The 16,672-nt window shown below is 15.5% G+C and overlaps 3 protein-coding genes across 3 annotated transcripts; all 3 read left to right on the top strand.

Annotated features, from left to right (window-relative positions):
• Positions 1-435: 435 nt before the first annotated feature.
• Positions 436-1,382, top strand: PADL01_1000300 (Plasmodium exported protein (PHISTc), unknown function; the record flags this gene model as incomplete). The annotated part of the gene is made up of 2 exons (XM_028682047.1): positions 436-531; positions 699-1,382. 2 exons carry the CDS (start codon positions 436-438, stop codon positions 1,380-1,382), a joined length of 780 nt encoding a protein of 259 aa, XP_028538364.1.
• Positions 1,383-4,017: 2,635 nt separating this feature from the next.
• PADL01_1000200 (Plasmodium exported protein (PHISTc), unknown function) lies at positions 4,018-4,957 on the top strand (the record flags this gene model as incomplete). Its single annotated transcript, XM_028682046.1, has 2 exons — positions 4,018-4,074; positions 4,241-4,957. 2 exons carry the CDS (start codon positions 4,018-4,020, stop codon positions 4,955-4,957), a joined length of 774 nt encoding a protein of 257 aa, XP_028538363.1.
• A 3,392-nt stretch (positions 4,958-8,349) lies between these two features.
• Positions 8,350-10,808, top strand: PADL01_1000100 (alpha/beta hydrolase, putative; the record flags this gene model as incomplete). Its single annotated transcript, XM_028682045.1, has 2 exons — positions 8,350-8,544; positions 8,766-10,808. 2 exons carry the CDS (start codon positions 8,350-8,352, stop codon positions 10,806-10,808), a joined length of 2,238 nt encoding a protein of 745 aa, XP_028538362.1.
• Between the last annotated feature and the right edge of the window lie 5,864 nt (positions 10,809-16,672).

Raw genomic sequence — 16,672 nt, 5'->3', positions numbered from 1 at the left:
TTTATGTATTTTTATATATATAGTTTTATTATAAAATTAACAAATTTTCAATGTTTTACATATATATAATATATTTTTTATTAATTTTAATTAGTAAATATATTTAATTTCATGAAATAAATTATTATTATTTTTTTTTATTAATAACAATATACATTGATATATATTTATAAATATATATGTAAATCTAATTTGAAATATAATTTTAGGACGTTTTTTTTTTTTCTTCTTCTCTAATTCTTTATATATAAATTTATTTTTAATATTATATATGTATGTATATATATATATATATATATATATGATTTTTTAGAATATTAAGTTAAAAAGAATACCTATTTAAAATATCGAGTGCACCCAGTAAAAATTATAAGACAAAAAAAAAAAATATATATATATAAAAAGAAGGGTACTATTATATATTATTGATATAACATGGATAAGACAAATTTTAGTATAAGGAAAATGTTTACATATTCTTGTAAACACAAAATTTTAATTTTCATAGGAATAGTTCTTATCTGTATTATGGTAAATTAATATATATATATATATATATATATATATATATATATATATATGTTTGTATAAATTTTAATTATATATGCAATATAAAATATTATATATTATATATGTTTTGTATTAATATTATTATATTATGTAACATATGTATGAATTATTTATTTTTTTATTTTTAGAATTTATGGATATATAGGAACAAAGGAGCATCTAACTTTCATGAAGGTAATGTACATTGTAGAACATTATCAGATAAAAATGCAAAAAAAGAAAATGGATCACGTAATAGAAAGGTAAAAAACAAAGAACAACATTCTACATGTAATAATAGTAATATTACTTCAGAAGCATATACTGATTATTCAAAAATATATAACGATGGAAATTCTGTTAAAGAATTAAGTGCATCGGATATGGAATTATTTAAAGAGGAAAATTATGGTCTTTTAGAAGATATGACTGATAGTATTAATAAAGAAATAAAAGAATTAGAAGAATTTCCATCAAAGGATATTCTTCGTAATATTTGGTTCAAGGTACATTGTAATGAAAGAAATAAATTTCTTTCTCTTAAATATAGTATAAGAAAAATACATGATAAATATTTTTGTGATACGAATAAAAATGAAGAACTCGGTAAAAAAGTATGGAATAAATGCTGTGCTATTATTACGGATGAATTTTTAAAATTGGATAGTATTCAAAATAGTCTATTTCATAATCTAATCGAAAAAGAAACAGTAACTCTTGAGGAATTTGAAGATTTTGTTAAACTTTGTATGAATGGATATAAATATACAAAAAAACAAACCAAAAAAATGTGTGTTAAAAAATTAAATAAGACATTAAGTCAGAGATTATAAAAAAAAATTTGAACACTCTATAAGATAAATTTTTATATATTACATGTTATATATTATAGGTTATTCAAATATATATACATAAATAAATATTTATATGTATATATATGTAACAGTTATGGGAGTTAAATATATTTTTGTTTGTTTGTTTATTTCATTGTTTCTTTTATATATATATATATATATATTTTTTTTTTTTTTTTTTTTTTTTTTTTTTTTTTTTTGTTAATTATGAAACTTCCAAAAAACAATTCATTTGTTAAACTGTAGAATCATATTAAATATATTAAAAATGAATTAAAAGCATATATATATATATATATATATATATATATATATATATATATACATATTTGTAGTAAAAGTTTAATATTTTTTTTTAATACAATTGATTGAATTGAGGAATATATAATATTTTAATTGGAAAAAATTTATATGAAGTTATCCTTTTACTCTTTATGAAGACGTCTTTTTAATGTAGAATATTTTAATAAGGATATTAAATAATATGCATACATATATATCTATATATCATTTTTATATTTATAATAGGTTTATAACATAACCGTTATAGATTCATTACTTCAATATGTATGTATATATATATTAACAATTATTTTAGTATAATATATGTTTTGAGTTATTTAGAATTATTCTATATTCTTATATAATTTTTTAAAAATATGCAGATTTCATATTAATTTTTTTTTTTTTTTTTCGACATATTTCTTGATTAAAAAATAAAATTAAAAAATATTAATAATATAGGATTAATTATAAACATCAAAAAATACATATATATATATATATATATATATATATATACTTAATATTAGTAATGTACATATTTTATATTCAAAATAAATCAATCATATATATTTATAAGTACTTGTACGATATTCAATAAGAAGTACGTGAAATAAGTATTTAAAAAATATGATACTTAATTATTTTATTATATATATAAATTTTATTTATTTAATTCTTTTTTATATATAAATTGAAAAAGATATATATATTATTTAATAATTAAAAAAAGAATAATAATAAATTAAATTAAAATATTCTAATATATAATAAATATTAAATAAGGAATATTTTATAATAAATAAATATAATAAAATATATTTAATATATAATATGTTTTTTTTTTTTATTTTAAGTTTAATTGACTCCTTTTTTTCAAATTAAGAAATTTTTTTTTTTCCAAAGGGGAAATATTTTAAAATCATTATATTTTAAATATTATATATATATTTATACCTTGTCTATATATTATATTTATATATAAATTATATTCTGATTATATTAATAAAGGGTGTTCAGTATATACATACAATATGCGTAACTAATTATAATATAAATATAATAAATTATTTTATCTAAAAGAATAATTAATATAATATATATTTTGAATATATATAATGATTATTTCTAAAATATTTTATTAAAAAAATATATGGATTTATTAATATTTTCTTTTTTACAAAAAACAGAATTTTTTTTATTTGAAAGTATCTTATTTTTAAAATTATTCTATTAGTAAAATGAAGTAATTCATTTTAAAATATGTTCATAAATATAAAATATATAATCCGTAATATTTTAATTTGATTTGTTTTTTCTTTTAAATTTATGATTATTTTGTTTTATTTATTATTATTATATTATATATATATATATATATATATATATATTTATATAATAATATATATTATAATATGTTTATAAAGTTTGAAAAAAATATAATTTAAAATTTTATATATTATTTAGTATTTTATAAGGATATTATTTAAAAAATGTATTCTAAAAAATAATTAAAAAAAATAAAAAAAATATATGATTTGATTGTATATATATATATAGTTGTTATATTTTATAAGGATTTGAGTAAAAAATAAAAACAAAGATAAAACTTATTTGGTGATAATTTTTTTGTTTCATTATAATTATTATTAATATGTTCATAAAACACTGAATAAAAAAAATAATTAGATCTTTTTACCTAGATATAAGAAAAAAGAATAAAATTAAAATATTATATAATATATTAAATTATATATATATGTAATATGTTTATTTGTTTTACATGACAGAACTAATTTTAACTAGTGATTTTAAGAAGTTTTTATTTTTATCGTTGATTATTAGTATTAATTATTTATTTTTTTGTAATTTTATATAATGTATACTTTATTGTAAAAATTAAAGTTTACATTTATATTTTATTATATAATATTTTGATACGCTAAATTTAAAATATATGTATATATATATATATATATATATATATATATTTATGTTTCATTGAATAATTATATTTAGTGGCTAATTTTTTGAACAAATTAAAATAAGTCATTGAATATAACTTTATTCTTTATTTTAATATTTTTTTTATTATATTATTTTTTTTATAAAGTGCAGTAACTATCAGTTTAAAATTTTATATATATAGAAAAATCTACTGTTTGGATATATATATATATATATATATATATTATATATGTATAATTGAAAATTTAAAAAAGAAAAATAATTAAATTATATATATTTATGTTTTGTAAATTTTAGTTGTGAAATTTTAAATAAATATTAAATGAATAAATATAAGCTAAACATGAGAAATATTTTAAGGTTTATGCAAACAAGACAATGTGCGGTGTTTTTTGTAGCCGTAGTTTTTATTTTTTTAAAAGTAAGGTTTTAAAATAAATATAAAAAAACCAAAAAAAAAAAAAAAAAAAAAAGAACATAAGTATACATATATATATATATATATATATATATATATATATATATATATATTTTATTTTCGTACCATATTATTTAAGAATTAACTTTTTATTGTCTATTATTTATAGAATTCATCCATCTGGGAAAAAAAAGGAGATATTGAAATTAGAGGAAGACATATTAAGAGTTTGTGTGAATTATGTATTGATAATTATGAGAATGATTCAAATTCACAGAAGGATGTAAATAATAAGGAACACAATAAGAAAAAGAAATCAAAAAAATATCAAGATGATAAGATAGATGATTTTTCAAATAATAATGATGTAACATTTGACAATACATTATATGATATGGAAGTAGTACCTGTTCTTAGAAATAAAAATCATCAGAGAGTTTTATCAAATGAACAAATAAAAGAAAAAATAGATAATTTAGGTGAAATTGTGTCTGTCGAAGATATGCATAAAATATTTGATTTAATACATAATAATGAGAAAAAAAAATTTTTTAATATGAAAGAAGATATATATGAATATAGTGAAAAATTATCTCAATATTATGATATACCTGAAAATATAAAAAAAAAATGTTGGATAAAGGCAAGTTATGAAATGCAAGAAACTTTAATAATTAAAGAAAATTTCTTTTATAAAAATTTTTATGTTTTTGCTAATATTGGTGAAAGAAAACGTAGTTCATTTTTAGATGCCATTTATGGATATCAAAAAAAATGGAAAGAAGTTAGATTTACAGTTGATGAAACTTGGCGTGAATATATTTTCCAAACATTTATTGATTTTGATAACAAAAGAAAAATAAAATTACGATTACAACAGGTTTAAAATATATATATATAAAAAAAAAGAAAAGAAATAATATAAGTGAATAAAATTATATATGTTTGATTTTTAAAAGTTTTATTTATCGGTAAATATTCATGTATATAGTTCTCTCCCATTATATATATATATTATATATGTATCCTTTTTTTTTTTTTTTTTTTTTTTTTTTTGTTAAATTTTTTTAATGAAAAATACATTAAAAAAAAAAAGATTGGGGTTTCCTTATTTTTTATTTGAACTAAGAAATTAATTATTGAATTTATAATATGCTACTTAATTTTATTTTATTTATTTTTTTGATAAATATTATTTGATTCTTGTATTTTTAATAATATTTGATATAAGTTAAAATATATTATATTACTGAAAAAAAATTTTTTTACATGAATTTCATATGTATTTGGCAACTGCTCAAAATAACACATTTTTGTTAAAAAAAAAAAAAAAGAAATTATATATATATATTTTTCTTATATAAAACCATCAAAAATATTATATTTGTAAACTAGTTTAATTTCTCAAATATTATTTGAATAAAAAAATAAATTATAAAATATGAGTTATGATAAAAAACTGTACGTATTATCATTATTATAATATATATATTATTATACAATATATTTTCTAGAAAGAATTCTAATAATAAATATTAAAAAAAAAAAAATAATAAAATATTAGTAATATGCCTAATTAAACATTTTATTGTATACATCTTAAAAAAAAAATTTTGATACTATTATATATACAATGAATTATTGAAATACTATATATATAATAATAATAATAATAATATATTAGAGTAATAATCTGAGATGCAAGATATATATTTTTTTATTAAAATTTAAAAAAATGGGCAAGTCTTGTTTGTTTTTTTTTTTTTTTAATACATCATATAATATATCCTAGGTGAAAGGAAATATATACACACATATTTATATTTTTATATATTATTATATATAAATTATATAATATTATTCTCATTTGTGTAATATTAAAAACATTTAAAAATAAATTTCTTCATAGAATTATATATAATTAGAAATATATTTATTTGGTAAAATGAAATTAACACACTTTAATAATCAAAAATATTTATAAAATATATTTTTAAAACTAATATATTCTTTAATATTAACATTATGTATTATGTATATATATATATATATATATATATATATTATGTGTAAGAAAATAAGTGTAATCGTACATATACATATATATATATTCATTTTATGCACATTTTAAATATTATTTATCCATCTTTTACTAATTATGAATTAAAATTATAATTTTTTTTAAATAAAATATATTAAATATTTTTTATTATTGATTATTATATATATATTTTTTTAAAGAATCCTAATAAATATTTTTATTATTTAAAAGAAATAAAGTAAAAAGTAAATAATTTTCCCCAAAGTATTACTTAATTATTATAATATTCCTGTTTCATTTATTTCCAGTTTTATGAATTTTTTTTTTTTTTTTAAATTATATTATCTTTTTAAAAAATGTTTATGCTTTTAGAACCTAATAGCTTTTTATATAAGAATTATTAAAGTATATAAAAATACTTATAATAGTATATTTAGTATAACTTAAAAATAAGATAATACCATATTAAGAACTAATAAAGTACAATATACATAAATATAATAATAAATGTTAAAAAAATTTTGTTTTTTTGTAGTCTATTAATTTATTATTCACATATATATTACATATATATATATATATATATATTTCTCTATGATACTCTTATTGTTTTATTTTCATTTCTTTTTTTATGTTTTTTAAGTTTTGTGATATATAATACATTATATAATTATACAACCATAATGTTTTCAGAAAAAAAGATTTATTACATTGTATAAAAAAAAATATATATTTTATATTAATATTAACATATATATCAATACATGCATTACATATTATATATATATATTTATATTTATTTATTAGTTTTTAAAGGTAATAAAAACATTAAATTGAAGTATTTATATTTAAGAATAATTTATATATGCATATTATATAATATTACATATATTTATATATTTGAATAGGTAAAATTTTTGTGGTAGTAGATTAATATATTAATAAAAAAACATTGAATTTTTTTTTAACATATTATTTTAAAGATTCGTCCTATTGTATGATTGAATATTTGAATTATATAATATATATAATATATTTATTTATATATAATTTTTTAAAATAATACAATATTACTTTTATATATTTATATTAAAAATTATATATTATATATATATAATATTACATGTATTTTTATATATTTGAATAGGTAAAATTTTGTGGTAGTAGATTAATATATTAATAAAAAAACATTGAATTTTTTTTTAAATATTATTTTAAATATTTGTCTTATTGTAAGATTGATTATTTTAATTGTATATATATATTTTTTCTTGTTTTATTTTTTTTTTAAATTTCTTTGTTTTTATATATTACATGTTCTATATATACAATAATGTGAAATATAATATTTTCAATGTTTTAATTATACTTCTATATTTTTTTATTGTTTTAATATAAAGAAAATTATTTTATTTTATATTTTTTTTTTTTATAGAAATTGTACTTTATTTTTTATAAAACAAAAACATCCAAAGAAAGAAAAAAGAAAAAATTGAAAGAAATAATGAATATTTGATAACATAAATAAATTATTATTATAATTTTCATATATTCGTATTTTTAAAGTATTTTTTTTTTTTTTTTTTTTTGTTAAAATTTATATATATATATTTATGAAACATTATATAAAAGTAGTATCGTCTACAATAAAGTTTTTTAAACTTTTGTTTGTGTAAATATATAAATATACATACATATATATATATATATATATATTGAATACATTACAACATGTGTTTTGATTAATGTTTTTGTTTTGGTTGGTTTTAAATGCGTATATAAATAAAGTATAATTTCATATTATGTTTAAAAAAAATATATATATATATATGAATGAATGACACATATAGTTGTCTATAAATTATTATTTATATTATTACATACGTTGTTCATTATAGAAAGTGTCAATTCAAATTCATTTGAATGTGTTTAATATTTAAACAATTGCATATTTTATAAATTATATTGTATATTAATTTTTTTTTGTGTGTTTAAGTATAAATTGTGCATTAAGATTTTATGTTCGTAATTTGTAACATATAATTATATATATGTATATATATTTTTTCTGAAAATAGAAATATTGAAAATATTTAGACTGCTTTATATTAACCTATTCATCTATTCAATTATATATATATATATATATATATATATATATATATATATATTTGTTTATTATTATTTTTTTTTTTTTAAATTTATTGTTTTATATTTTTTTTTAAATTTAAGTGAATATGCTTAATTTTAAGAGGTGGAGCTCCATTATATGTAAAGAGTTAATGATAAAAATTAATTTAAAATCAAATGAATATAAACTTTTCTCTATTTATTTTAAAAATGATAAGAAAAATACAAAAAATTGTTTAGTTCCTACCTTATCTAAAAGGATTACTATGACAGTTCTAGGGATGATTTATTTGTTAATTAAAGTAAAGTCAAAATTTTAATAAAATAATAAATATATAATTATTAGAAAAATATATATATATATATATATATATATATATATATATATATATATACATATATATGTGCATAATTATTTATAAGTTCATTATAGTTATTTTTATATATTTTTAATTTATTATTATATATGTATCATTATTTATTTTTATATTTATTTTATTTTTTTTTTTAATTTTTTCCTTAGGATGTTGCATTAATTGAACATAAAAAAATATCGCAGTTGAAAATTGTTGACAGATATACAAGGAAGTTAGCTGAAGTTTTAAAAGATAATGAAAATGTTGAAAATTTATTATTAAATAACGATATATATGATAAAACAGGAAACAAATCAAACGTCAGTGGTTATGAAAATGGTAAGGAGGAAGTATCTAGTGATGTTAAGTATGATAATAATGATATTAATAATGAAGATGAATTAAATGAACATTATCCACAAGTTAATTATGATATTATCAAACGTTTGGTTTATGCTGAAAATGAGAAATATTATTTCAATGAAAAAAATAAGGAAGAAATAAGAAATGCTGAAAAGAAATATAAAAATCCATTAAATCAAGAGAAACATGATAAAGATGATTATATAATATTTGATGATGGTAATCCAGAAGTTAATTTTTTTACTAATAAAGATAATATGAAAATAGCTAGATATGCTTGGTATGTACCCAATGCTAAAGCTCATATATTTGGCTTACATGGAATTACTTCACACTTAAGAAATGAATATTTAAATTACTATGGTAGACCTAAATGGGTAGACAAAAACAGAAGTACAAATGAAGGGCATATAAAAAATGAGGATGAAAATACAGAAGGGAATTCGTTTAAATCATCTGATACAAGCGAATTGAAAAAATCTAGAAGATCAGCAAATGACGCCCCCAAGAATTCAGCTGCACATTCTGTTAAGAATAATAATGAAAATGAGAAAAATTTCCATTCGGAAAGTTCAATTAGTGAAATGAATTTTAAAACATCTATAGATGATGAGAAGGTATTGATAATTGATGAAAGTGATAATAATGCAAATGTTGATAGAAATTTATATTATTGTTCATATTGTGGTCTTACTGATTATTGTAATTGTGGAGAACGAACGTTATCATATGAAAATAGCTGGATACAAAAATTTAACGATAATAATTTTTCATTTTTTGGTATTGATAATCAATCTCATGGTTTATCAGATGGGTATAAAGATGAGCGTTGTTTTGTCGATAATTTTGACGACTTTGTTTTAGACGCTATTCAAGGTTTAGAAATATTTATAAAAGAGTTGAAAGAAAAAAATGATGAAAAACCAATAATCATTATGGGTACATCTATGGGTGGTTGTATAGCTTTAAAAATGTTTGAATACATACATAAATTAAAGAAAGAATGGAAGACACAAATTAAAGGTTTAGTACTAATTTCTCCTATGATTAGTGTGGAGAGACAGAAAAAGAAATTTTCTAATAGAATGTTAATAAGTCTAGGTAATCTACTTAAGAAATTATATCCTCTTCTAAAAATTGATGTGAAAGAAAGTAATGCAAAATATGATTGGATAAAATATGATTCTGAAATAGATCCGTTTCAATATTGCGATGGAGTAAAAGTAGGAATTGCATCAGAGTGTGTAACAGGTGCTGAGAATTGTTTGAAACATGATATTCTAAAATATATAGATAAAAGTGATGTCGATATTATGATTCTGCAATCAAAATATGATGTATCAGTTGATCCTACAGGTACTGTTAATTTTATGAAAAAAATGATAGATATTTACAACGATAAAAATGACAAAAAATCGAATAATAAGAATATTAATGGTACAGAAAATAAAAAGAATGTAGAAAGCACTAATTTAAAAGAATCTAATAAAAATGATGAGAACAAAAATGTATCAGTTCAAAATGTCGATGTGTCTAATTCTAGTGAATTATTGGATGGGGACAATGAACCATGTAAGCATTTAGAAGATTACACAGTTTTAACAGGTAATGAATTAGAAGATGACAAACGTTTATGGAATTCATGTAATCATGGATATTATAAAAATTTTAAAAAGAAAATAAAATCAAGAAACAATAATAAAAATGAATCTGATAAGGAAGAGGATACTTTTAAACACTTGAGTGCTCATATTTTAAATTATGGTTCTCATTGTTTAGCATGTGAACCACAATCAGAAGAAACTATTAACCTTTTAATGCACTGGCTTAATAGTGTAAATCCATAATTTAAAAAGCAGAAATAAAAAAAGAAATTTTTTTTTTTTATTTTTCTTTTTTAAAGATATTTCATTCATTTATAAAAAATGTTATGTTTTTTAATAATAAACATTTTATATAAAATATATTTTTTACCGGAATTTTTATATATATATTTAATATTACACATTTATGGTGAACAAATAAATGAATACATTATTGTTTAGGTAAATAAATATATATATATATATATATATATATATATATAATTATTTATTCTTAGTTTAGTTTTTTTGTAAATGTGATTATATCTATACACAACATTCATAAAAAAATTTGTATATTACGTATTTAAATTTTTCTTTAATTTATTATTAAGAAATATATTATTTTTCAATGTATATTGTTAATTTAATTATTTTTATTTGTATATATTATTAAATGAAAATAGAATATGTTTTTATTTTACTGTATTGAATTTTTTTTTTTTTTTTTTTTTTTTTTTTTTTATTAATATGTATAGAATATATATATTTATTTATTTATATTTATATAAAAAAGATAAAATATATTTAGGAAAAGACTTTAACATAATCTAATATTAATTTAATATCTTTATTTCTAAATAATTTATAATTTAAGAGTGAAAAAAGAGATTAGGCAATTAATGAATATACAGTTCTTTATGAGTGTGTACTTTTTTTTATATTATCATTTTATTTGTTTAAGACAGATAAAAACATTACATTATATTGATATTTGTAATATTATTAATAAGATTAATATTGAGTAATATTTTTTTTAATTATTCGATAATTTAATTATGAGAATGATTTGTTCTGAAAAGAAAATTTTTTTGTTTTAAATAAATTAAATATGACATATACAGAAAAAGATATAAAATATAAATATTATATTAATTATATTTATTTGTGAATAGCAGATGTTCATTTTATTTTATGTTGAAATATTTTATTTTTATAAACTAATAAAGGATATATATATATATATATATATATATATAAGACATTCCTTAGAATAATTCTGCTTATGAAACAGATTGTTTTTCGTATCATTAGTGCTTGATATATTATTTCAGTTATATTCCATGGAAATACATTTTTGATTCATATATTCTAAAAATTTTATAATTATTATTTTTATTTTTAATATTTAGATTCATATTCTTATTAAAGAAGACAATTTTAATATTTTTTTTGTACACACGTATGAACTTTTCTTCATAAATGTCTAGAACCAACAAAAGTAATTTTATATTGAGTATTTATTAATAGATTATTATAAATCCATTTATAAAAGAATTTATTATGATTGTGTAATATTTTAAATTATTTTACAAACATATGTTATACTCTTTTAGGTCCTAATTCAATTTTTTTTTTTTTTTTTTTTTTATTCAATAATTTTTTCCTATTATTTTGTAAAATTTTTATAGGAACAAAATTATTGCTTTTAACCTTTTCCCTTAGATTTTTATAACCATAATTTTTTTTTTTTTTTTTTTGATTAATGTACACTAGATGAATTAATATTTTAATTATCTATATGATTTAGAATTTATCGTGTGGCAACATATGATTGATGTTGAAAATATGTTCTTTCTTTATATATGGTTATAATCTAAAAGAATAATATTATATTAATATATTTTTATTTGTTCTTTTAATTACAAAATTTAATATATTATAAAAAAAAACATAAAATAGATCAAACTAATTTTGTTTCCATAAAATATAAAACAAAAATTCTAAGTTATAATATATTTGTGTATTAATTGTTTCATTACTGATTTTTTATTTGTTGTACCTATTCATATTTTTATAAATAATTCTGATCATGATTTTTAAATGAAGCAAAAAAATTTTATATTAAAAAAACAAATTTATATAATTATAATTTACAATATAGATAAAAGATACTAATTATATGAATGGGTATTTCACATAATTGTTATTTATATTTAAAATGAAAAGAACAAGTTATATCTATTCAAAAATTATATAACATATATATATAAGTGTAGTAAAAAGTGAATATATTTCTTATAATATATCTCATTTATGTTAATGATGAATATATATACATTATATAATAATTAAAAATATATGTTAGTGAAGGATTAAATTAAAATATAGAATATTATTATTTGATAATTTATAAATAATAATAATAGTAATCATTAAATGTAATTTTAAAAAATTGAACACAATTTTAAATTATATCGATGAAAGCTCTGAATATAATAATAATAGTTTGTATCTTAATATATAAAAATATTTTTAAGAATGGAATTTCCTATAAAATTATATACATATATATATATATATATATATATATATATATGTATCATTTATTTTATAATATATAGGACATTTATAATAATAGGTATATAAAGAAAAAGCATCTTGTGAACAAGATTTTTTGCGTTTAAAATAAAAAATTTTATGATTATAATAAATATAGAGTACAATATAATGTCACCAAAATAATTTAAAAAATATATTATATATTTATCTATATATATGTATGTTGTACTTTTAATTTAATTGTAATAAAACGAAACATTATATTTTGATCGTTATTAATTTTTTTATTTTTTCATTAAATGAAAAAAATATATTTATTTTATATGTGTATGTAAATATTACAATAAGAATTTTTAATGTATAACATATTCTATATATATATGATATAATATGAATAAGGAAAATAAATATTATATTTACGAAATTTAATATATTTAAATGAGCTTATAATATGTTAAAATATAATAAGGAATATGATATTATTTATTATTAACACTTTTATTTATACATATTTTTATAAATAGATTTTCTGCATTTTCATGTTTTATGTACAAAAACTTTAGATTTTCTATAAATTATATTTTTCTTAATTATAGAATGTGTCATTTAATTTTTTATAATTAATTTTATTGTTATTTATTTTCCATTTTATTTAAAAATTTAAATATTCTTATGTTTAATTAATATGTAAAAGTTATATATTTTAATCCCTAATATATATAATGCATTAAATCTCAATTTGTTCCACAAATATATACAAATATATAATATATATATATAATAATATTTATATATTTTATTTATTTTATTATTTTTTTTGAATATTATAAAAATATATATATTCTAATTGATATAAGTAGTATGAAATATGTATGTATAAATATATACATATATTATCATAGAATTATTTATTATATTATATATAATAAAAAAAATAAATACATGCAATAAATAAATATAACGTTATTTTTATATATTTATAGTTATAATATATATATAATAATTAGTATAAAATGCATTAAAAAAAAATAGTACATTATAATATTTATATAGTTCTATATATTTTTTTTTATTTTAAAATGCATAATAAATAATTAAAAAAAAAACTATATATAATATATATTTATAAAATAAGCAAATAAATATATAAATAAATTTTGAATATAAAAATTTTATTAAAATATTTATTTTTTAATTATATTTTTTAGTTTTTATATTTTTTGGATTTTTTTTTTTTTTTTTTTTTAGAGAATATATTCCTTATATAAGCTCTTTTAAATTTTGCATATTTCTTTAAACTTGTATTTTTTTTTTATATAAAATATGTAATATAGAACCGTTAGCAACGAAATATATTTCCTTTCCAATTTATATATTTATGAAGTAATGTATACATTTGTCCACGAAAATGAAAATTCAATGTCGTTCTTGTATGCAAGAAAAATAATATAAAATAAATAAAAATAAATTCAACGTTAAATATTTTTAATAACGAACTACATAATAACTACATTTTTATATAAATAAAGGATACATATTTGTTAGCTATATGTTATTTTTTTATTTATTATTTTATTTATTTTTATATAGAAATATGCATATATATATAATATATTATTTATTATTATATTTATTTTTTATAAATTTAAAAAAATATATTTATTTTCTTTAAAAGAAAAAAATATGCTTATTTAAAAATAATAAAATATTTATTTTTGTATATATATATAAAAATCTTAAATTTTTTAAGATATAATAATATATTATATTTTTTTTTTATTTTAAAAAAATTATCGCTTTTTTAATAAAATTTTATTAAAAAAAATTTTCTACAAAAAAAGTTATAAAATTTTAAAATTTATTATTTTTTTAAAAATATTTTAAAATTTTAAAAAGAATAATTTTATTTTTATTTTATAAATAAAAATTTAATATTTTAAAAAAAAAATAAATATTTCAATTATATAATATGTATATCAAAAGAATTATATATATTTCCAGGTCATTATCTACTATAAAATAATAATAACATAATGAATTTTTTTTTTTTTAAAATATATCTTATTTTCCTTTTCTTCCTTTATTTCTTAATTTTTTTAAAAAAGGAAAACGAAAAATATATATTTCTTAAAGTATTCATATTTATTATGTCTTTTTTGCTGTTTATATATATATATATAATTAGAAAAAATATAGATATTTATTGAACAAAGTATATTTTAAATTTTTATAAGTTGATCTTATTTTTATGGATAATTTATAATTATTATAAAATATAAATAAATAATCAAGATTTTATAATTTTACATTATAATATATATATAATATATATATATTATATTATATTTTTATAATATCAGATATTATATTTTTTACTAAATAAACATAAATTTTTTATTTATCTTTCTATAATTAACATCATAAAATAAAAAAAATATAGGGAAGTATACTCTTTCTTTTTTCCTTTTTTTTTTTCCTATAACAATATATATTTATTTAAAATTAGAAGGAGAAAAAAATATATTAAAAGAACAACCCCAAATTAGCAAATATACTATTTTTTAAAAAGGTGCGTTTCTTCTTTAAAAAAGTTTCATTTTTATTATTATTTTCATTCGCTACAATTTTCTTTTTATTTTTAATAATTTTTTACTTTTTTTTTTTTTTTTTTTATATTTTATATAAAATTATTATTATATGCATACATCTAAACACATAAAAATTAAAAAAAAAGAATTATTATAATTATTAAGAAAAAAAAAAAAAAAAAAAAAAATCATATAAAAATAAGAACCAATTCATTTTATTATGCAAAAATATATATAAATCGTTCTTTTATAAAGAGTGTATTAAAATATGAGATATTATTATATAGTATATTATATACTATATTCTTTTTTATGCTTTTCCAAAAGATAAGAAAAAAAAAGAACTCATCCCAAATTCGCTTTTGCATTTTTTTTTTTTTTTTTTTTTTTTGTTCTGCCTAAATTCAAATATTAGGTAAATTATATTATAAATCCTTCAAATAAAAAACAATCCAATTTTATTATTTGTTATGTGATTTTTGTATTTCCCATATTAACTTATTCTTTTTAAATTATGCTGAAGGTTTAGCAGGTAAAAAGTGGTGTGCTTTCTTGTTTTGTTTTTTGGAATCACCTCCTTTTTTATCATTTCCATCTTCTTTGTTATCAGATTTATGATTCTTATAATATATACCAAAACCTACACCAGCACCTATTAGGGCAAGCGAGAACAGAAGCTACGGAAGAAAATATATTATAATGTTCTTCTTCTTTCTTTTGAGCAGTCTGTTAATTTTTTTAGCCACCTGATCACTACTACCTGCTAAAACATATCCTGGATAAAAATAATTAACTGCTATAATAGCAACGGAAGAAATAAATCTTTGAAATTTTCATCCTGAATAAAATATTTAAAAGTTAAATAAAATTATATAAAAATAATTTTTATATAAATTTGGAATTAAATTAAAAAAAAAAAAAAAAATAAATAATAATAAAATATAATATAATAGAAAAAATTTAAAATCCTTTTTTCGT

The sequence above is a fragment of the Plasmodium sp. gorilla clade G2 genome, assembly GCF_900097015.1.
Source record: "Plasmodium sp. gorilla clade G2 genome assembly, chromosome: 10".
NCBI classification, from domain to species: Eukaryota; Apicomplexa; class Aconoidasida; order Haemosporida; family Plasmodiidae; genus Plasmodium; species Plasmodium adleri (nom. inval.).
Note: the sequence above shows the minus strand (reverse complement) of the source record. Positions and strands in the feature narration are given on the sequence as shown.